The sequence below is a fragment of the Hypanus sabinus genome, chromosome 21, assembly GCF_030144855.1.
Source record: "Hypanus sabinus isolate sHypSab1 chromosome 21, sHypSab1.hap1, whole genome shotgun sequence".
Lineage (NCBI taxonomy): Eukaryota > Metazoa > Chordata > Chondrichthyes > Myliobatiformes > Dasyatidae > Hypanus > Hypanus sabinus.
Window position 1 is genome coordinate 56787358 of NC_082726.1, and position 24713 is coordinate 56812070.

The following is a 24713-nucleotide window of genomic DNA, read 5'->3' on the forward strand; positions in this document are numbered from 1 at the left end:
CTTTGCTGGCTGCGAATTGGTTGATAGATTTCCAGCTAGGTCAAATAGCCAGCCTTCACTTCATCGGCAGTAAACTGAGACAACCTGAGTTTTGGAAAGGCAATATATAAATGAAATCTCCTTTATTTACATTATAGGTTCTAGACATTGACAGATCAGATGCTGGTGATTTCAACACCGAGATATCAAGGAAGGCAAAGGAATCACTGAATTGTGAGCTAACACGGATAGAGTTTGCTGATGCCCTTGGACTGAAGGACGATTCCATGTTCGTTGAGCAGATGTTCTCTTTAGCAGACAAAGATGGAAATGGCTATTTATCCTTCAGAGAGTTCTTTGATATCTTGATCATATTCATGAAAGGTAAAGAGGAATTATAATGGTAACACTACTCTTCTTTCCAGCCTTTTCCATCCCTGCAGATATCTGAGAACCATGAAATGATCAACTAAACATCAGTCAGTGCTTTCAGATGGAGGCACAGAAGACCACAGATGCTGGAATCTGGAGCAACAAACAACCTATTGGAGGAGCTCAGTGGGTCAGGTAGCATCTGTGGAAGGAAATGAATTGTCAGCATACTGAGATGAAATTGTAAGTCAGTACTGACTGGAGATTAGGGTATCAGCTGATCATAAGATAGGAGCAGAATTGGGCCATTTGTCCCATTGAGCCTGCTCAGCCAATCCACCATGGCTGATTTATTACCCCTTTCAACTCCATTCTCCTGATTTCTCCCTGTAACCTTTGACACCCTTACTCGTTAAGAACCCATCAGCCTCCACTTTAATCATACCCAATGACTTGGCCTCACAGCCATCTGTGGCAATGAACTCCACAGATTCACCACCCTCTGACTAAAGAAATTTCTCAACATCACTGTTCTTTTTTTCGTAATTTATTTTTTTATTGAAGTTCATCATCAAACAAACATTTCCATAAGATGTATTTCAGACATTGTACATATATATCATATAATCATATATATCACAAATCTCCACAAAGTATTTATCTGAGGTATACACTTCTAGAAGAGTGGAAAGAAAAAACAAGCAAAAGGAAAGAACTATGTACAAGTAGGGAGTGATCTCTTTTTTTACAACAGATTCATTGATTTGTGAGAATAAAATCAGGCCTATGAATCATTATGCAGTTAAACCATTTTTCTCAGTATGAATCAAATTGTTCCAGCTTATGATTAACAGATGCTGTTATCTTCCCCATTTTGTAAATGTCCTTTGTAGTTTCTCCATCACTGTTCTAAAGGGATGTCCTTCACTTCTGAGGCTGTGTCCTCTGGTCCTGGACTGCTCCACTATTGGAAGCATTCTATCCACATCCACTTTATCTGGGCCTTTCAATATTCGATAGGTTGTAAGTGAGGACCCTTCCACATTGTTCTGAACTCCAGTGAGTACAGGCCCAGAGCCATCAAACACTCCTCATACATTCACCCTTTCATTCCTGGGATCATTCCAGTAAACAACCTCTGGATCCACACCAATGCCTGCACATCCTTTCTTCGATAAGGAATTGACAGTTCCTTTCCCTCCACAGATGCTGCTCGATCCATATTGTTCCTGAGGAGAATGTTTGTTGCTTTTTGTTGAATTATGTATAATGGGATTTCTGATACACTGTGCATCAAAGGTTATTCATTCGGGACCAGTCCACAAAGCAGATTCCAATAGCTTAATTGTAATTGATTCTCATAAAGATAGGGGGTGGGTACTGAGCTCATTATCAGATATAATTGGAGCTTATGAAAGTGATCAGCTTTATTCATCACATGCACATCAAGACATTGAAACATACTGTGAAATGTATTGTTTTTGTGTCAATGACCATTCCGAGGGTTGTGCAGGGGGGCAGCCTGCAAGTGTTACCACACTTTGGTACCAACATCGCACACCCACGATTCATGAGAACCCTAGATGTACATCTTTGAAATGTAGTAGGAAACAGGAGTACCTGGGGGAAACCCATGCAGTTATAGGGAGAATGGACAAATTCCTCACAGGCAGCGGCAGGAATTTAATACTGATCGGTGATCACCGCCATTGTAAAGCAGTTGTGCTGACTATCACTTGACGGACAGCACTATTTTGGAGCTCTCCTGTGCGTGAGGACACTACTTTGTGCATGGGACACCACGTCTGACCAGTCCGTCTTGTATTGAAATTGACTGAATTCACATTAATGGCATGAAGGCAAGGAGCAGTGCTTGACATATTCTGAGCTTGTGTGGTGGCTGTTCCTGGTGTCAGGAAGGCAAATGCAATAGTAGCGTTCATTTCAAGAGTATTAGAATATAAAAGCAAGGAATAATATGAGGCTTTATAAGGCATTGGTCAGACCACACTTGGAATATAATGAGCAGTTTTGAAACCCCTTATCTGAGAAAGGATGTGCTGGCATTGGAGAGAGTCCTCACGAGATTCATGAGAATTATCCCATGAATGAAAGGGTTAATGTATGAGGAGCATGTGATGGCTCTGGGCCTGTACTCACTGGAGTTTAGTAGGATGAGAGGGTAATCTCATTGAAACCTATCTAATATTGAAAGGCCTTGACAGAGTGAACATGAGGAGAATGTTTCCTAAAGTAGGGAAGTCTAGGACCAGAGGGCATAGCCTCAGAATACAGGGACATCCCTTTAGAATAAAGATGAGAAGTAATTTCTTTAGCCAGAGGCTGGTGAATCTGTGGAACTCATTCCCACAGATGGTTGTGGAGGCCAAGTCACTGGGCATTTAAAGAAGAGGTTGATTGGTTTGTGATTAGTAACAGGGTCAATGGTTACAGGGAGGAGGAAGGAGAATGGGGTTGGGAGAGATAATAAAGCCATGATGGTGTGGCAGAGCAGGCCTGATGGGCCAAATAGCCTAATTTGTTCCGATGTCTTCTGGTCTTGTGTTTCCTTTAGCACACATACAAGATGTGTAATCATGTGTAAATGTCCTATGAAAAGAAACCTTGTTTGTGATGCATGCAAGTTTTATAAAACCTAGCAAGAAGATGAGATGAAACTTTAGCTCTTAATTTAGGAACTTTTAAGTATCTACAATATAAAGTTATAAAATTACTCCATGATATTCTATACACTTCCATCTGTGGTATGGATGTGGTCCAATTGGAAATGACACTTAATACAAACCATTTACTTAGGAAATCTAAAAGTTAATTCGTGAATCACAAGATGCTGCAATGATTTTGATTGTACAACTGAACCCTAAACCTCAGTTGGACATTTTCCAGAGGAAGGTTTAACTAGAATAAAGATGCTCTCTAAAACTCTTAATATTATTTACTGATAGTTCACACAAATGCATTACTTTTCCAGTAATAGAATGATCATGCACATTGTTATTGTTTGCTAAATACTTGACAAAAATGTCTTTTTTAAAGTCTATGAATTGTGCTGATAAGTGGGATAAGTGTAGATGGGTATTTAATTGTTAGTATAGTCAAGGTGGGCAGAAGGGCCTGTGTCTGTTCTCAGTGACAGTAAACAAATTTCTTCTTACATCAATGTGAATGAAAATCAATAAATCTGCAGATGTGGAGACAATATCTCTGTCATCATACCCATTTTGACCACTTTGTACTAAAATGTTTTTTTAATTGCATACTTGTGCATTTGACTATAAACTGGAATTTAGATACTAAAAGTCTAACATTTTTTTAAATGGAAAATACTAGAAATACTCGGCAGGTCAGGAAGCATCTGCAATGAGAGAAACCGAGTTCAGGTCAAAAGCTCTTCATCAGAACTGGAAAAGTGAGAAACCATGTGAAGATTCAGTTGTAGAGAAGATTAGGGAGGGATGGATAGGACAGAGGGAAAATCTGTGATAGGATGAGACCAACTGGTTATTAAACATACCAGTTAGAAGCAGATTATGCTCCCTTTTTTACTATTTGGTGTTATAAATAGCAGGGCTGAGGGTTATGCCCAGAAAATCATGTTTCACCAACGGAGAAAGAGAGAATGAGGCAGGTGGATCAATGGCCAGGTCTGATTCAGATAAAAAGAACCAGTTGCCTGAAATTGGGGAATTCTTTAATGAAGGCTGCAAAGAGACCAATACTTTTGTCATGGGTTTTTTTTACAGGTTCTCCTGAAGAGAAGTCTAAGCTCATGTTCCAGATGTATGATGTTGACGGAAATGGATTCCTATCAAAAGAGGAATTTTCTGTATTATTGAGGTAAACATGGATAGATTTCTTACATTTTAAGGACATTCTGGGTTTGTAAAGATAATTATTTGAAAGCTCACACTGCTTTATATGTGCAAGAAAGGGTTCAAGAAATAAAAAGAGCCTTCAACATCTTCCATCCACACCAAGAGCATCAAGCCAAAGCCAGCTTCATCACATGGGCCTCTTCTGTTGACATGCAATTGTCTTCAGTCTTCAGTCTTTATTTATTCATATACTTGGGTGTGACTTAGCCAATAGTGGGCACCACTGTGCCACAGTGCCCCAGGTAGTCGGGATCAGCACTGGCCTCAGGAGCTGTCTTTGCAGAGTTTGCGCATTCTTTCTGTGGCCTGAAGGTTTTCCCTCAGGCACTCCAGTCTCCAGCTGAGATAATAGGTTTTGTGTCCACGGACAATTGCCCCTTAATGTAGGTCAATAGCTCACTTCATCCCCTGTACCCAACTACTCATCTTCTCCCTCACTTGGTCTCACCTATTACTTGCCAATTTGTGCTCCTTCCCCTCCTTCCACTGTCTTATTTTAGCTTTGGACCCCTTGGTGTCTTGCCCTGATGAAGGGTCCCAGCCCAAAGCATCGACTGTTAATTCCTCTCTCTAGATGCTGCCTGACCTACTGAGTTTCTGCTGCATTTTGAGTGTGATGTTAATTTTGAAGTGGTGAGTGTGAGGACAGATAGAGCTGATCAGATATTTGCTGGCTCTGCTGGGAATGAGAGTAGAGAATTAATACTTTAGTCAAGACGAAGGAGGCAGGAAATAAGACTTATTAAGTGAGATTAATGTGTGGAGTACCTTAAATAACAGCTGGTAGTCATGGCAACAACCTACATTGGCTGTTCCTGAAACAGTGTGACTGTATTGGAACCATATCCGATGCGCAGGGCTGATTTTGACCAGAAAATTCCTCTGTTAAATTATTGAGGAGGTGTAACATAACACAATATATTCTCTATATTTGCTATCTGACCTGCTGAGTTCCTCCAGCATTTTGTGTGGAATACTTTGATTTCCAGCATCTGCATATTTTCTCTTGTTTGTGATAACAGAAAATGATTGCAGACACAAAATAACTCCAAAAAAAAATAACCACAAGAGATTCTGTAGATGCAGGAAATCCAGAGCAGCAGACACAAAATGCTGGAAGAATTCAGCAATTCAAGCAGCAGCTATGGAGAGGAATAAACAGTCGACAGTTTGGGCCGAGAACCTTCATCGGCACTGGAGAGAATGGATGAGGGAAGGAGACGGAATAAGAAGGAAGGGAGAAGGAAAGGAGTACAAGTGGCAGGTGACCATGGTCTAATCTCTCCTATTAGATTCTTTCTTCTTTAGCACTTTACCTCTTCCACCTATCACCATACAGCTTCTTATTTAATCTCTCCTGCCCCACCTACCCACTTTAACTTATCACTTGCCACCTTGTACTTCTTCCCCTCGACCTGTTCCCCTTCAGTCCTGATGAAGAGTCTTGGCCAGAAACGCCAACTGTTTATCCCCCTCTACAGAAGCTGTCTGACCTGTTGAGTTCCATAAGACCATAAAACACAGGATTAGAGTTAGGTCATTTAGCTCATTGAGTTTGCTCCATCATTTAATCATGCCTGCTCCTTTTTTTCCCTCCTCAGCCCCATTCCCCGGCCTGCTCCCTGTAACTTTTGATGCCATGTCCAATCAAGAACCTATCAAGTTCTGCCTTACATACACCAAACAACCTGGCCTCCACAGCTGCGTGTGGTAATAAATTCCACAAATTCACTACCTTCTGGTTAAAGAATTTTTTCCACATCTCTGTTTTAAATGGATGTCCCTCTAACCTGAGGCTGTGCCTTCTTGTCCTAGACTCCCCCACCATGGGAAACATCTGTTCCACATCTACTCTGTCTAGGCCTTTCAACATTCAAAAGGTTTCAATGAGATCCCCCCTCATCCTTCTGAATTCCAGTGAGGACAAACCCAGAGCTATTAAACGTTCCTCGTATGATAACCCTTTCTTTCCTGGAATCATCCTTGTGAACCTCATCTGAACCCTCTCCAATGCCAGCACATCTTTTCTTAGATGAGGAACCCAAAACTATTCACAATACTCAAGGTGAGGTTTCACCAGTGCCTTAGAAAGACTCAGCATCACATCCCTTGTATTCTAGACCTCTTGAAATGAATGCTACCATTGCATTTGCCTTCCTCACCACTGACTCAACCTGCAAGTTAACCTTTAGGGTGGTCTACACAAGAACTCCCAAGTCCCTTTGCATCTCAGATTTTTGGATTTTCTCCCCGTTTAGAAAATAGTCGCACACTTATTCCTTCTACCAAAGCGCAGGACCGTGCATTTTCCAACATTGCATTTTATTTGCCACTTTCTTGCCCATTCTCCCAATTTGTCTAAGTCCTTCTGCAGCCTACCTGTTTACTCAATACTACCTGTTCAATCTTGACTCTACTCAATCTTTGTATCATCTGCAAACTTGGCAATAAAGCCATCTATTCCATCATCTAAATCATTGACATACAGCATAAAAAGGAGTGGTCCTGACACCGACCCCTGCAGAACACCACTGGTCACTGGCAGCCAACCAGAAAAGAACCATTTTATTCCCACTCACTGCCTCCTACCTATCGGCCAATGCTCTAACTATACCAGTAACTTTCCTGTAATACCATGGGCTCTTAACTTGGTAAGCAGCCTCATTGTGGCACCTTGTCAAAGGTCTTCTGAAAGTCCAAATAGACAACATCCACTGCACCCCATTTATCTATCCTACTTTTATTGTCCTCAAAGAATTCTAACTGGTTTGTTGGCAAGGTTTTCCCTTAAGGAAACTACGCTGACTTTTCCCTATCTTGTCCACTGTCACCAAGTACTCCATAACCTCATCCTTAACAATTTACTCCAACATCTTCCCAACCACTGAGGTCAGGCTAACTGGTCTATAATTTCCTTTCTGCTGCCTTTCTCCTTTCTTAAAGAGTGGAGTAACATTTGCAATTTTCCACTCCTCTGGCACCCTGTCAGAGTCCAATGGTTTTTGAAAGATCATTACTAATGCCTCCACAATCTCTACTGCTACCTCTTCCAGAATCCTAGGGTGCAGTTCTTCTGATCCGGGTGACTTATACAACCTTGGGTCTTTCAGCTTTTTGAGCAACTTCTCTCTTGTAATAGTAACTGCACTCTCTTCTCTTCCCTCGCACCGTTCAAAATCTGGCACACTGCTGGTGTCTTCCACAGTGAAAACAGATGCAAAATACTCATTTAGTTCATCTGCCATCTCCTTGTCCCCCGTTATTATTTTTCCAGCCTTAGTTTCTAGTGGGCCTATATCCACTCTCGTCTCTCCTTTATTCTTTACATACTTGAAAAAACTTTTACTATCCACTTTGATATTGTTTGATAACTTGCTTTCATATTTCATATTTTCTCTCCTAATTATTCTTTTAGTTGTACTCTGTAGGTTTTTAAAATCTTCCCAATCCTCTGTCAAACCATTAATTTTTGTGTTGTTTTATACCCACTGTTTTACTCTTACATTAGCTTTGACTTCCCTTGTCAGTCACGGTTGTACTACTTTGCCATCTGAGTATTTCTTTGTTTTTGGTATACATCTATCCTGCAACTTCCTCATTTTTCTCAGAAACTCACACCATTGCTGCCCTGCTGTCATCCCTGCCAACACCTCCTTCCAATTTACTTTGGCCAACTCTTCTCTCATACCACTGTAATTTCCTTTACTCCACTGAAATACTCCACTGTAAGTTAGACTTTCTCCGTATCAAGTTTCAAGTTGAACACTCTCACATTATGATCACTGCCTCCCAAGGGTAATTTTACCTCCCTAATTACTTCCAGTTCATTACATCACACCCATTCCAGTATAGCTGATCCCCTTGTAGGCTCAACAACAAACTGTTCTAAAAAGCCATTTCGTAGGCTTTCAACAAACTTACTCTTTTGAGATCCATTACCAACCTGATTTTCCCAATCGACCTGCATGTTGAAATCTCCCACGACTATCATAACATTGCCATTTTGACTTGCCTTTTCTATTTCCTGTTCCAATCTGTGGCCCACATCCCAGCTGCTGTTGGGATGCCTGAATATAACTGCCATCAGGGTCCTTTTACTCTTGCAGTTTTTTTAACTCAACCCACAAGGATTCAACACCTTCCAATACTATGTCTCATCTTTCTACTGACTTGATACCATTCTTTACCAGCAGAGCCACACCACCCCCTCTGCCTACCTTCCTATCCCTCCGATACAACATGTAACCTTGGACATTCAGCTCCCAACTACCACCATCCTTCAGCCACGATTCAGTGATGGCCGCAACATCATACCTGACAATCTGTAATATTGCAACAAGATCATCCACCTTATCTCTTATACTCCGTGCTTTGAAATTTAACACTTTGAGTACCACATTTGCTACCCATTTTAATTCTGCATCCCTAATGTACTGATACTCACTCTGGTGGCTGCAATTTTATCCTTTCATCTGCCTGCCCTCCCTGATAGTCTGACTGCACGCTACCTTTGCTTTTTTACCATCCGCCCATTCCTGACTGAGCCTCAGGAACTCATGGAGAATGATGGAGGCTGCATCATTGTGTGTACAAAGGGGAAGCAGATACTTTTGTTTAAAGATGAGGGAACTGAAGGCTGTGGGGAACTGGCAGAGAGGAGGAGATGAAGGCGGAGGATGGCCAATTGTGATGGTTTTGAATAGCAGGGCAGGTTTGAGGGGCTGACATCCTATTTCTGTTCATATTGTGTCATAACCTCGTAGTTGCAAGCCAGTAGCACAATGCATCGGGCCTCATGGTGCAACGGCAGAGTCTGACTCCAGATCAGAGAGTTGTGTGTTTGAATTCCATTAGTGCCGCAGATGCTATGTCAGGTTTTCATAACGGGTGGCATGGTAGTGTAGTAGTTACACCCAACAGCAGTCCTGGTTCAATTCCCGCCACCATCCATAAGGAGTTTATACTTTCTCCCTGTGACCATGTGGATTTCCTCCAGGTGCCCTGGTTTCCTCCCACATTCCAAAGACATACAGGTTAGTAGGCAGTTGGTCAAATGGTCTAATTGGGCAAGGTGGGCTTGTTCGGCCAGAATGGCCTGGTACTGTGTTGTATCTCTAAATTAAATTCTAATTAAAATTAATGTTAATGTAAAACATGAATAGTAATTCCTGCTAGAAAACAATTTGAGTATTTGTGATTTAACATTTCTGATTCTGTCTACAATATTTAGTACTACTGGAGTGTTTTTGCTTGTCACTTTACTCTGGTGGAGACAGACATTACTCACCCTTTGTTCTTCCAGGTCCTTCATTGAGATCTCCCATAACTGCTTATCAAAATTGCAGGAGGATGAGATCATGAACTCGCTGTTCAAGGAAGCGGGATTCCAGGACAAAGATGAACTCACCTGGGAGGACTTCCATTACCTGTTCCGAGACCACGCAGATGAACTGCAGTTTGCTCAGCTCAACGTGAAAGGTCAGTAATTCCTTTAACATATAAAGGGGTCAGGGTAATGTCTGTGCATCCGGAGTGGATTGGAGACAGCGGCTTTAGGTTTCTCAAGAGCCTGCCAGAGGACAGTTCTGTTCCTTCAGTAATGCTTGACACTCGGACGCAGTGGTGAGTAGATCAGAGTGTTGTCACCATGAATTTGGAATCTAATGCTGTGTTTTCAAACAATGCCCTCCTTTGGTGCCATACCATGCCGATTATCCACACAAACTTTGGCAAATGAATTAGGGGCATTTAAGAAACTGTTAGAAAGACACATGGATGATAAAAATGGGGAGCTATGTGGGAGGGAAGAGTTAGATTGATCTTGGAGAAGGTTAAAAGGTCAGCACAGAACTGTAGGCCGAGGGCCCCGTGTTGTGCTCTGTTTTATGTTCTATATTCTAATGCAGAGCTAAGAATCACTGTCAGATTTGGGTTTCTTACCCCTTGAACCTATTCTGCAATTCATCGTCATGAAGCTAATCCCACCCAAGATTCTGCAGATGCTGGAAATCTTGAGCAGTGCACACACAACATGTTGGAGAAACTTAGCGAGTCAGGCAGCACCTCTGGAGTGGAATGAACAGTTGATGTGTTGGGCCAAGACCCTTCATCAGGACTGGAACATCAACTGTTTATTCCCTGCACTGAACATGCCTGACTTGCTGAGTTCCTCCAGCACTTTGTGTGTGTTGTTAATCTGATTAAAATCCTACCCTGTGATCCCGACTACCCACAATAATTTTTCCACCCCCTTAAACTACCTACTCCTGCCTTACAAATATTTAATGACTCTTCACCCACTACCCTTTGAGGAAAAGAGTTTCAAAGACTCATGACAATCCAAGAGAATAACATGTTGCTTCATTTCTGGTCTTATTTTTAAACAGCCACCCCCAAGATTCGCCCACTGTTAGAAGCATGTCCTCAGGATCTTGAATGTTCCAATCAAGTCATCTCCTGATTTTACACAAGCTGGGCCTGCAAATCTTTCCCTGTAGGACTACCCATTTCCAGGGTTATGTACAGATTCTGTATTTAGAGATGACCATTGGTCAACTTTGTTCATAAGTCAGAAAACGAACAAATCTTTCAATATGGTAAGCACACCTCCACAGTGGTGTAATGAATGTTCTCTTCTTCTCTTTAGGTTTGGACATACGAGATAAAGCCAACAAGTTCCAGCGAGTTTCCTTCCTCAAAAACCCATACAAGTGAGTACATATTTTGTATCTAAATGACCTTGTGTGTCTTTAAAAACATGCTATTTTAACTCTCCTTCCTACTTGCACACTGATCTGTCAGCCTTTGGCCTTCTCCCTTGCTACAGAAGCTATACCCAAACTGGAAGAACAATATTTCACTACAGAAGGTAATAACCCAACAGCATAATCACTGTATTTTTCAGTTACATGTAGCCCACACCCCAGTGTTTTTCTATCTCACATAATCTCCTGTCCACCTACCTTACTACAAACATGAGATTCTACAGATGTTGGAAATCCAGAGTAACACACACAAACTGTTGGAGGAACTCAGCCGGTTAGGCAGCATCTATGGAGGGAGATAAACTGTTTATTGCTTCATCACATCACATGCCAGGCTGTACTCCCTCCCCTCTCCCACATTCTTACTCTGGCTTCTCCCCCATTCCTTTCCAGTCCTAATGAAGGATCATGGCCTGAGGCATTGGCTGTTTATTTCTCTCCATAGATGCTGCCTGACCTGCTGAGTTTCTCCAGCATTTTGTGTGTGTTCCACCTACTTTACCTCTCTCTCTTTGTTCACCTTCCCTCCTTCCTGGTTCTATCTGTCTACCTCCCTCTTCAGTCTGAATCTACCAATCACTCTCTCTGTCCCACCCCCTCCCCCTCTTGTACTATAATTTGCTAGCCACCTTTCCTCTGCCCTCTCAGTCTTGAGACAGGGTCTCAAAGCCAAGTCATCGACATAGACTCTCTGCCTCCGCAATTTCTGCTGAGTTTTTTCTGCTTACCGTTTATTGTTCCCAACAGCCTGCCTAGGTGAAGCAATAATTCACTCGCACTTTTTCCAATCCCGTGCATTGGGTATACTGTACTCCTTACTGGAGATGCCTTATGCCTGACGCCGGCCCCCTAGGCCTGAGTCGACGTAGTAGTAATAGTTACTGGAGAAAACAAATGCCACTAACTATCACAACACGGTGAAGGGTCTCGGCACAGAACATCAACTGTTTATTCCCTTCCAAAGATGTTGCCCGGCCTGCAGAGTCTCCTCCAGCACATTGTGTGTGTTGCTCTAGATTTCCAGCAATCTGCAGTACCCCTTGTGTCAATGGCCACAAGCAATCTTTTCTGGGAACTTAGCGGGTCAAGTAACACCTTTGGGGAAGGAGAGAAATTGTGAACATTTTGGGTCAAACCCTGAATCAGGACTAGAGAAGGTCAAAGTCTTTCAGTTTAATGTTGGTTGCACAAGTGCATGTATGAACAGATGCAATAAAAAGCTTACTTGCAGCAGCATCCCAGACACATAGCAATCACTAGAAGTATATAAGTTAAATGTACTCACAATTAGTGCAAAATAATCCTTTTAAGTGATCAAAGTGGTCATAGTGAGGCAGCGATTGATTAATTTGTGCTGGTATATTCTGTCCCCTCCAGATGTTCCTCCATTTAATCAGATTATGGCTGATCTGCTTCTTAACTATATTATGGCTAACCCATCCACCCAACTTATTTATCATGGAATCTGAGAGAAAAAAGGTTACACCTGATCTCTTATTAACCTATTACTAAATAGTGACTCTTTTGTTCTTGAATTTACCACAAGAGGAAAGATCTTCTCACACCCATATCTCATGATCTTTCACCTTTCAGTCTAATGCTTTCCAACTCTCCCAAATGCAAACAGATGCCAACCTAGCTGGTACAGCTTTCCATCATTAACAGGCAACAGCCCAGCAAGCCTCTGAACTTTTTCCCACTCAGAAAATAAACATTTGTCCCTCCGTGTTTCCTGTTAGCAGGGTGTAGGGAGCACATTGCTACTGGGCGTGTTAGGATCTGTGACCTGAAGACAACATCAGTAATTCATTCCACAGACTCTTTAAAAAGGGTGTATTTGAGGTGCTTTGTTTTTATTCAAATACGTGCTTGCTGATGACAAACTTCCAAGGTTACTGACAAAAAGTAGGGGTGTAGAACTATGTTGTCTCTTTCAGAGAGAATTGCATACCATGGAACATAGAACATTACAGAACAGTACAAACCTTTTACAAACCAATACAAACCTTTTAACCTACTCTAGCATCAGTCTAACCCTTGCCTCCTACATTGCCCTCCATTTTTCCATCCTCTAAAGTTCGAATTAGCTTATTATCGAAGTACATATTGTATATGTCACCTTATACAATCCTGAGATTTATTTTCTTGTGGACATACTCAATAAGTCCAAAATCATAATAGAATCAATGAAGGACCTCACCAATTAGGCATACAACCAGTATGCAAAATACAACAAACTATGCAAGTACAAAATGACAGAAATAATAATAAATTAGCAATAAATGTCAAGAATATGAGATGAAGAGTCCTTGAAAGTGAGTCCATAGGTTGTGGGAACATTTCAGTGATGCAGCAAATGAAGCTGAGTGAAGTTATCAAAAGGCTGATGATTTGAGGGGTAATAACTGTTCCTGAACCTGGTGGTGAGAGTCCTGAGGCTCCTGTACCTTCTACCTCATGGCATCAGTGAGAAGAGAATGTGGCCTGGGTAGCTGGAGTCCCTGATCATGTACACTGTTTTCATGTGACAATGCTTATGTAGGTATGCTCAACAATGGGCAGGGCTTTACCCGTGATGGACTGGGCCATATCCACTCCATTATTATAGGATTTTCCATTCAAGGGTGTTTCCATACCGGACTGTGATGCAGCCAGTCAACAACACATCTTTAGAAGTCTGTCAGAGTTTTCGATGCCTTGACATATGTTCGCAAAATCCTAAGGAAGTAGAGGTGCTACTATGTTTTCTTTGCAATTGCACTTGCATGCTGGGCCCAGGACTGGTGCTCTGAAATGATAACACCAAGGAATTTACAGTTACTGACCCTCTCCAACTCTGATCCCCGATGAGGTCTGGCTCATGGGCCTCTGGTTTCCTCCTTTTAAATCAATAATCAGCTCCTTGGTCCTGCTGACATTAAGAGGTTGGTGTTATGGCACCACTCAGCCAGATTTTCAATCCCCCTCCTATATCTAAGAGTTTCTTAAATCCCCAATGTATCTACCTCTTTCACCTCCCACAGCAGGGTATTCCATGCACGCACCACTCTCTGTGTAAAGAGACTTTACACTGTCATCTCCCTGTACTTACCTCCAATCTGCTTAAAATTAAGGCTCTCATATTAGCCATTTCTGCTCTGGAAAAATGTCTCTAGCTGTCCATTCGATCAATGCCTTTTAACATCTTATACGCCTCTTATCATCTTGTACACCTCTATCAAGTCACCTCTCGTCCTCCTTCGCTCCAAAGAGCTCAACCTTTCCTCGTAAGACATGTGCTCTAGTGCAGGAAGCATCTTGGTAAATTTCCCCTGCACCCTCTCTAAAGCTTCCACATCTTTCCTATAATGAAGCAACCAGAGCTGAACACAATATTCCAAACAACACACACAAAATGCTGGTGGAACGCAGCAGGCCAGGCAGCATCAGGGTCTCGGCCCGATACATCGACAGCGCTTCTCCCTGTAGAGGCTGCCTGGCCTGCTGCGTTCCACCAGCATTTTGTGTGTGTTGCTTGAATTTCCAGCATCTGCAGATTTCCTCGTGTTTGCTTTACAATATTCCAAAGATGGTGTAACCAGAGTTACCTTGCGGCTCTTGATCTCAATCCCCTGACGAAAGAACACTATATGCCTTCTTAAAAACCCCATCAACTTGTGCGGCAACTTTAAGGGCTCTATTAACATGGTCCCCAAAGGTCCCTCTGTTCCTCCACACTGCCAAGTATCCTGCATTAACCCTGTTGACTATCTTCAAACTCAACCTTCCAAAGTGAATCACTTGACAATTTTCTTGTTTCTCCTGTATGCACTTCTGAGCCTAATTTACAAAGACCAAATAACCTGCTAACTGGAATGTCTTTGAAATGTGTGAGGAAACCAGGTCTCCTGGAGGAAATTCTCACCCTCATGGGAAGGGCATACAAACTTCTTACATGCAACGGCGGAATTGAATTCTGAGCTCCGACACCCCAAGCTGTGACAATGTCGCGCTAACCGCTGTTGACTGCAGGGGTCCCAATGTCGCATTCCAGGTGACACTCCAGAAATATTTTCCTGCTTAAACGCAGTGCAGGAAAAGGCAATGGAAATGCTACCTTTGTTTCAGGGAGAACACACTGAATCCAGCTGGTAACACAACAGAATGTGAGGAGCCAGAGAGGAAGTATTTCTTAAAGCTAATGTAATGTAAAATTTGGACTTGTTGGCCTGAAAGGGTGATAAGAGCCAATGACATAGGAGCAAAATGGGGCCATTCAGCCCATTGAGTTTGCTGTGCCATTCCATCATGACTGATTCCCTTTCAACCCCATTCTCCTGATTTCTCTCCATATTCAAGAACCTAACAACCTGTCCTTTAAATTTACCCAATGAATTGGCTTCCACAGCTGTCTGTAGCAATGAATTCCACAGATTCGCCACCCTGTGGTTAAAGAACTTCTTCCTCATCTCTGGAGATGTCCTTGTATTCTGAGGTTGCGCCCTTTGGTTCTAGACTCTCCCACTATAAGAAGCATCCTCTCCACGTCCACTCTATCTAGGCCTTTCACTATGCAATAGGTTTCAATGAGATCCCTCCTCATTATTCTAAACTCCAGCACATTCTTTCTTAGATAAGGGGCCCAGAAATGCTCACACTACTCCAAGTGTGACCTGACCAATGCCTCACACCATTGCTTTTATATTCTAGTACTCCTGAAATAAGTGCTAAAATTGCATTTGTCTTCCTATCTCCAACTCAACCTAGAAGTTCATCTTTATGGAATCCTGCATGAAGATTCCCAAATCTCTTCACACTTCTGATTTCTGAATATGCTCCCTGTTATGGAGGCAGGGAATATCATCACACTTAAAGATTTCCTACTAGGTTTAATGACAATTTCTAACACTTGAACGGATCTTTCTTACGCTAACAGATTAACTCTTGTTCTCCCAATCTGCCTCATTTCCCTGGTACTTTACCTGTCTATCTGCACTACATACACACTATACCTGAAACACCTCATTCTGCCTTTTTTCCCTTTTACTACCTGAACTACTTAAAGACAAAAATATTTGACCATAAAACATAGGAGCAGAATTGAGCCATTCAGCCCATCGAGTCTGAGCCTCCATTCCATCAGTTCTTTTATTTGTCGTGAACTGTCCTTTGAAGCTTACAATGAAATATGTCATTTGCATCAAATCACATCTGCCAGGATTGCTACAGGCTGCCAGCAAATGTTTCATCACTTCCAGTGCCAACATTGCATGGCCACGTTCACAAAGACTAACTGCTTACATCTCTGATTACTTACTTAAGGAATGATCTGTCTAAAAACAAAAGCTTTTCACTGTATCTCATTACACGTGGCAATGGTAAACAAATTCCAATTCCAACAAGTATTTGGCATGCTCTAATATATAGGGCTATGTATCAGGAGCAGGGAGTTTGGGTCGACCTAAGTTATTTATTACAGGCGTCCCCCGCTTTACGAATGTTCAATTTACGCCACTTTGCTTTTACAAAAGACCTACATTGGTAACCTGTTTTCGCATTACAAAGAGGATATTTGCTTTTACGAAAATTTTTCCCATGTAAGTGAACGAATGGTTCTTCGCTTTATGCCATTTTGGTTTAAGAAAGGCTTCATAGGAGCACTCTACCTTTGTAAAGGGGAGGACACCTGTACTGCCTTAAATTCATTACTGTCATGGTGTATACTTACCGAGAAAATTAGCTTTTTGCAGCAGCAGCATAGTACAAGGACAAATAAACTGTAAGTTAACATAATCTTAAATTAACATAAATTATTCATAATTTACATGGGTGCAAACATAAACATCAAAATAACTAATAACACAGGCGCAAGATTGAAAGAGAGAGAGAGGGTGGTGCAGTAACATAGTGGTTGGCACAATGCTTTACAGTACCAGTGACCTTGGTTCAATGCCCTCCACTGTCTGTATGCTTTCCTGTGACTATGTGGATTTCCTCTGGGTGCTCCAGTTTCCTCCCACTGTCGAGCACCATACCAGTTGGTAGGTTAATTGGTCATCGTAAATTGTCTCATGACTACGCTAGGATTGAATCAGAAGATCGCTAGGCTGCGGGCCTCGAAGGGCCTGAAGGAGCAATCCCTCAGTAAATGAAAAGCAAGAACAAAACTGTAGCCCGAGGCACTGATAAGGTTTTTCATGGCGATTCAGGAGCCTGATGTCAGTGGAGAAGAGGCTGTTGTTGAACGTTGAGGTGCAGGTCTTCAGGCTGCTGTACCTCCTGCCCAACGGCAGCATCAAGAAGAGGGTGTGGCCTGGGTGATGGATGCTGCCTTCCTGAGACATTGCCTCTTGTAGATGTCTCAGTTAATGGGGACAGCTGTTCCCATGATGGAACTGACTATCCTGTGAATTGAATCCTCCATACCAGTCCATGATGCAACCCAACCCTGACTGCCAGTAACAATTTTATTCAGGTTGAGCTTCCTTAGTACAAAGTAGTAATTCATAGCATACACTTGGTGATTGCTTTATCAGGTACCACCTATATGTAATAACATGGCAATGAGTGCATGTTCATAGTCTTCTGCTGCTGTAGCCCATCCACTTGATGGTTCGATGTGTTGTGCTTTTGCACACCGCTGTTGTTAAGTGTGGTTATTTGAGTTATTTATTCATTTATTGAGATGCAATGCAGAATAGGCTTTCCAGCCCCCTTCAAGCCACATGGCCAGCAACTCCCGACTTAACTCTAGCCTAATCATAGAACAATTTACAATGACCAACCAGTACGTCTTTGGACTGTGGGAGGAAACCAGAGCACCCAAAGGAAACTCACGTGGTTATGGGAAGAACACACGAACTTCTTACAGACAGCGGTGCAGAATGAACCGGGTCACTGGTACTGTAAAGCGTTGTGCCAGCCGCGATACTATTGTCAGCTTGAACCAGTCTGGCCATTCTCCTCTAACCTCTCTCATTCACAAAAGTGGTTTCACCCACAGAACCTTCGTTCACTGGATGTTTTGTTTCGTTTTCACACCCTTCTCGGTAATGCTAGAGACCATAGTTTGTGAAAACCCCAGGAGGTCAGCAGCCTCTGAGATACTCAAACCACCCCATCTGGCACCAACAATCATTCCACGGTGAAAGTCTCCTAGTTCACATTTCTTCTCCATTCTGATATTTAGTCTGAACAACAAGTGAACCTCTTGACCATGTGTGCATGCTTTTATGCCTTGAGTTGCTGCCACATGGCTGGCTGGTTAGATATTTGCTTTAACAAGCATGTGTACAAATGTATCTAATAAAGTGGCCACTGAGTGTGCTTTCGACATTAGATAAAGTGTGTTGGAGGTCATAACACTGTATTTCTGGAGCAAAATCCTGTTGCAGAATTGGCCGTGGGGATTTGACAGCTAAATAATTTTCCATTGATATTGTTTAACCACCAGAAAATCAGGAGTACTGTGAGGGGAAACATGATTCCACTTTTGATCTGAATCGTGCGGGTGACCAGGCTTTTGTCTTCCCACTTATGCTGAGGGTGCCTTGTGGTTTGTGCATGTGCTGGATAACAGAACCTGTCACTTCAGCTTTGAATGAAATAGACTCCCCTGTGGCTTATGAAAAACATTCTTGTTCTCCACCTACTGACAGGAACAACCAGGAGACTCCAGTGGAACAGGTTGGACAGGAATTCCGAAACAGAGACAAACAGAACAAAAGGTAAAAGCTCACCCCCTGTGCCATTTAACTCTGCTGCCTGTTAATGTTAAAATCCAGAGATTCTGCATGCAGGTGGTGGAAATCCAGAGTAACGCAGACAAAGTGCTGGAGGAACTCAGCAGGTCAGGCAGCATCTATGGTGAGGAGCAAACATCTGATGTTTCAGGCCGAAACCATTCGTCAGGGCCCATACCCTTTCAGACATGTCAGTCTGTGGCTTCTACTGCCATGAAGAGGCCACTCTCAAGTTCAAGGAGCAACACGTCATCTTTCACCTAGGTAGCCTTCAACCATGAACATCCATTTCTCAAACTTCTGGTAATTCCCCCCCCCCCTCGCCCCATTTCTTCTTTTTCGACTCCCCACTCTGGCTTCCCTCCTACCTCTTCTCCTCTCTTCACCTGCCTATCACCTCTCTCTGGTGCTGCTCCTTCCCCCCTTTCTCACATGGTCCACTCTCCTCTATTAGATTCCTTCCTCTTCAGCCCTTTGCCTTTTCCACCCATCACCTGTCCTTCCCCCTCCCTCAACTTCCTTATACTGGTTTCCTCCCCCTTCCTTTCCAGCCCTGATGAAGAGTCTTGGCCCAAAACATCAACTGTTTATTCCTTTCCATAGATGCTGCCTTTAATGCTTATGTGTTTTAGAAATAAGTCAGATTTATAGTGCGAATGTTGACACCAAATTATCAATCCATGCAAAATGCTGGTGTATGCGGCATCCAGGGATGGGTAGCACCTCTGGTGAAGGGGCTTTTCATGTCCATTCTAGGGCAGCTCACTTACCTTTGGTTCCCTGCATAGGCTCAGCTCTCACCTGTGGCTCCAAGTAGCTGTTGGAATGTGGCAGTGGCCTTGCCCTGGTCCACTGCTTCGGCAGGTGGGCTAAACCAGGTGAGGGTAGCCGGCGAGCCTTATACCTCATTGAGATAGGGATGTATGTGTCTGAGCATGTGAAATCAGCACCAGCAGACCGGGCAGATGAGATCAAAAGTGAGATCCAACATTTCTGCAATGTTTCATGGAGAGCGAAGGTCATGACAAGGCACAGAAGGGGTCATAGTCATCCACTGCCACCAAGGAAGACTCCACTTGTGATGACTACTCATACCACTGGACCTGGACTTCCGAGGTCGAGAGAGTGGAACTTCCCCGAGAGCAACAGCTTTTCCACTTTAAAAACTCTCCCACCCAGGTTTCACCTGTCATAATCTGATATAGCAGGCGACCAATCACCAGTGAAGACTAGGTTTCAAGCATTCCACATGGAGAACCACAACACAAAACGCTGACCATCCTTTTCCCTCCACAAATGCTGCCCGACTTGTTGAGTTCCACTAGATTTCAGCATCAAAGTCAAAGTCAGAATCGAGATTATTGTCAAGTGCACAACATGGATGCATGGGTGTTTAAGAAAAGCAACGTGCAGAAATGTCACAGGCACATACTGTAACATCAGATAAGCAGCATTCACAGAAGAAAGATAACTAATACAATTTTTATAAGCAAGAGTACAATTAGAATAAAAATAAAAGAAAATCCATACAGTGCAAAATGATTAAAGTGTTCATAATTGTGCTAAACTCATCATTAGGGTTTTGCCAGCTGGTTTTGAACTCTAAACACTGTACTTCAGCAGCAAGTTGAAGGGATGTTGTAAACTATGTATACCTGTCTGGACACGCCCCTCTGCTGACTGCTCCTGTGGCTCCTCCCACAGACCCCTGTATAAAGGTGATTGGAGGCACTGCTCCCCCCCCCCCCAGTCTCCAAGATGCTGTGCTCCGTTTTCCTGCTAATAAAAGCCTATTGTTCGCCTCCCGTCTCCGAGAGTTATTGATGGTGCCTCAAGGGAAGTAGCTGTTGTTGAACTGAGTGGAATGGGACCTCAGGCTTCTGTATCTCCTGCCTGATGCAACAAGATGGGATGGATCAGATGATGGATATTGCCTCTTGAAGCAACACCTCATCTCTTCATGAAGACATACTGACAGCGCGGAGGGATGGGCCTCTGATGCATCAGGCAGATTCTGCTACTTTAGACGGATGAGGCAGGGGGAGGAATCTCATTGAAGCCTATTGAATATTGAAAGGCCTAGATCAGTGGTTCCCAAAGCTGTCTGCGTTACCACCCCTTTGGCTCACAGACCACATCCCCTGTGGTGCCCCCTCTCTCCTTCTGGCCATTACATAAAAACCACAAAGAATTTTGATTCACAATGCACCATGAAAGAAAAAAATAGGAACTGCAGATTCAAAGCAGTGACAAGTAATTGCAAACATTATTTACATCTATATAAAGCAACAAATAAAACCATATATTTATTTAACTGGAGTAAAAACAATTTTCATCAACTATGCTAGAGCGTACATTAGAAGTTCAACTATTCACTACTCATTGCTTTTTCTGCTTTCAATGAGATGCAGTGACCAGCTTCTCAACATCAGACTGAATATCACCCTCGTTCGATAATTTGCAGTCTATTTCGTTGCTTTGAAGGAAATTGTGTGTGTGCACTGAAACCATGCTCCACTAAATATGATGTTGGAAAGGCAATAAATAAAGTCGTGCTCTTTTTCCACAGTGCAGGATAGTGTTCAGAGATTCTTTCTGCAACCAAAAGTCTTGATGTAATTTTTTTGAACCCTGGCTTCAGATCACAATTTTGTAAAGAGATCCATTCTACCTTCTTCCTTGCTGTTAATTTCTCAGTACAACTGTCAGGAATTGATTTATTACTCAACCTGGATCCAGGGAAAACCCTGAAATCTTTGACATGTCTTTGTACAGCTCACCCGAATGGGCACTGTACACTTGAAGATCATCAGCTTTCTTTCTCTTCCAACTCTGAGAGACTCAGAATCTGGAAAAGATTCCGATGGCCAATGTTGCACATAAGTAGGGACAGAAATGTGGAGATAACTGCTTTGACTTTGATAAGATTCACGTCATTTCCTTATAATTGAAGACTGATTTAATTGAACACTGCAAATAATTCTGACGAATAATCACTGTCATGCTTAATATTCTTAAATTGATTGCTGAATGAAGCATTTGAGTCTTCAAATAATTTTATCACCGTTTTTAAAAAAACTGCATAAGAGCATCCGAGGCAGTTTCCTTCTATTAATTTATTTATTGAGATGCAGCATGTAATAGGCCCTTCCAGCCCTTTGAGCCACACCATCCAGCAATCTCATCACTTGTCCCCAGCCTAATCACAGAGCGATTTACATTGACCTTCCAACCGGTGCATATTTGGACTGTGGAGGGAAACTGGAGCACCTGTAAATCTATGCAGTCATGGGGAAAACAAACAAGCTCCTTACAGGCAGCAGAGGGAAGCTTGCGAGCCAGCTGACTTCTGTGTGCGCCTGCAAGTGTTCAATCTCTTCCAGAATCTGCCCTTTCAAATGGTCCTGACTGCATTTCTGTAGCCCATGACCCAACTGAGAAATCACTGACCTCTGTATGTAACTTCAGGCAGAGAATCGGGTCTTGCCTGACCTGTGATGACATCATAACTTTCTCCTTTATTGATCGCAATGCTTGAGGGTTGTGTTAATCAATAAGAGATTGACTCTTGTCTACATGCTTTTACTCAATTCAAGTTTAGTTGTCATTCAACCATACATGAATACAGCCAAACAAAACGGCATTTCTCCAGGACCAAGGTGCAAAACACAGTACAGTACCAACAGTCATAGCATATACAAGGTAGAAAACACATGTAAGATATCAGAAAAAAATATAGCCATGCAAAGAAAGTAACCCAGACCTAGGTCTGCGAATGCTGTAGAAATCTGCAATCACAATACAGCTTGTCTTCTGTCGAGTAATCTCTGCGGGGCAACACAGACTCCAGCCTGGACACTGTGCCACACTGCCCCCGGTGGAGTGCACCAGCTCCAATGCCTCTCTTCTGGCAGCTGTAAACAATTTAAGCACTGGATTGTTGCCACTTGATTAGCCGATTAGATATTCACATTAATGAACAGGTGTACAGGTGTATTTAATAAAGTGGCCTCTGAGTGTTTGTTCCATGTTTTCCCAACAACCCCATCAACTTCACCCTGTTCACTGTTCGTCAACAGAACTGGGTTAGGAAATTCACTACGCAACTCATAATTAATCAAAGCTCACACTTTATTGTCTCTGCACAAACAACAATGTAAATATGTTGACCGCAGGCCAACAGCTTAGAACATGAATTCTACTGTTCCGTCTGTACCAACACTCACTCAGACCACTTTTCCAATTTACAATGCCGTTGGCCAGATGATCGAGCCTTTCTTCGCACAGTCCCTGACATGGGGGCTTCTTCCTTATGATGGTGGGTTTCCTGAGAGAGTTATCACTGATAACACACACGAAGCATCCACTTTTATACTCGTTCCTTACCAATTCAAATGTTGCATTCCACTGTCATTGGCTGAAGGTCACCTGATTGATGTTTAACACCTTTGACATGGAGCTTAGAAAAATAGAGGGCTATCGGTAAGCCTAGATAGTTCTTAAGGTAAGGACATGTTCAGCACAGCTTTGGGGGCTAAAGGGCCTGCATTGTGCTGTAGGTTTTCTGTGTTCTTTTTTTATGTTTTTGTTGGCTCTGCTCCAAGTCAACATCCATTTATTGCCCTCTTCCCAGCAAGTGACAGACGTCAAAACACAGAGAGCAAAGCAACTTCATCTCACAAAATGGAGGACATAAAACAGTTCCACAAAATGGCAGCCTCCATCTCCAAGCACACAGCTGGAACAAGGGCAATTGATCTGTCTGCTTGCACTGTCCTTGACCCTTTCAAATTCAAAGTTTTCTTCCATATTTTAAATCCTCCATGGACAACAAACTTCAATTCCATCACTCACCAATACACTAGTTTTGATGTTAGTTAATTTTCTGTAGTCAATTAAACTACTGACCCGCATGTCTTTGGGATGTGGGAGGGAACTGAAGCATCTAAACTACACACAGTCACAGGAGGAGAATGCAAAAGCCACACAGCCAACACCAGAGGTCAGGACTGAACCTGGATCAACTCTAGTCGCTGCCTTTCCAACAAGCCCACAAATTGATCTGGTCAGTGACTGCAGAACCAGATTTTGATGAATTACCAGAAACTCTGAGTCAAATTTCCTGCTTAATTGAGCGATGAAATAGCAGGAATCCAAAGGTGGGACCTCACGATAATTTGGCATTTCAACTCTCCCCACAGGTCGCCTTACCACCACCCTAAACCCTTCACAGAAGCAAAACGGGAGAGGTACAACCGCAGCAAGGTGCAGCAGAAAATTCAGCACTTCAAGCGCTTCATCGAGAACTATCGGCGGCACATCATTTGCGTTCTCATCTTTTACGGAATCGCAGCCGGTGTTTTTGTGGAACGAGCCTACCGTAAGTTACAGGATGGCACCCAGAGACTCCAGTGATGTGATATTTTAAAATTCAGAATCAGGTCTATTATCACTGACATGTGTTATGAAATACAGGTGTCACCCCCCCCCCTCCACCTTTACAAATGTAGAGCATTCCTTTGAAACCTTTCTCAAGCCGAAATGACGTAAAGTGAAGAACCATTAATTTATATGGGTAAAATTTTCATAAAAGCTAAAATCCTCTTTGTAGTGTGAAAACAGGTTACTAATGTAGGTCTTTTGTAAAAGCGAAGTGGCGTAAAACGAACATTCATAAAGCGGGAGACACCTGTTGTTTTGCAGAAGCAATACAGTACAATACCTAATAATAAAAAATATAAATTGCTGTAAGTAGATATAGAATATTAACCATATAACCATATAACAATTACAACACGGAAACAGGCCATCTCGGCCTTTCTAGTCCAAGCCGACGCTTACACTAACCTAGTCCCACTGGCCTGCACTCAGCCCATAACCCTCCATTCCTTTCCTATCCATATACCTATCCAATTTTACTTTAAATGACAATACTGAACCTGCCTCTACCACTTCTACTGGAAGCACATTCCACACGGCTA

At 42.6% G+C, this 24713-nt stretch overlaps 1 protein-coding gene across 1 annotated transcript in view; it reads left to right on the forward strand.

The window, feature by feature from the left end:
• The window catches only part of LOC132379077 (dual oxidase 1-like), a 122374-nt gene that overhangs the window by 62196 nt on the left and 35465 nt on the right, over positions 1-24713 (forward strand). The window contains exons 19-24 of the mRNA XM_059946616.1: positions 138-363; positions 4116-4209; positions 9550-9725; positions 10894-10957; positions 18649-18717; positions 23934-24112. Of these exons, the coding sequence (XP_059802599.1) occupies positions 138-363; positions 4116-4209; positions 9550-9725; positions 10894-10957; positions 18649-18717; positions 23934-24112 (808 nt within the window). The remainder of the gene's footprint in view (positions 1-137; positions 364-4115; positions 4210-9549; positions 9726-10893; positions 10958-18648; positions 18718-23933; positions 24113-24713) is intronic.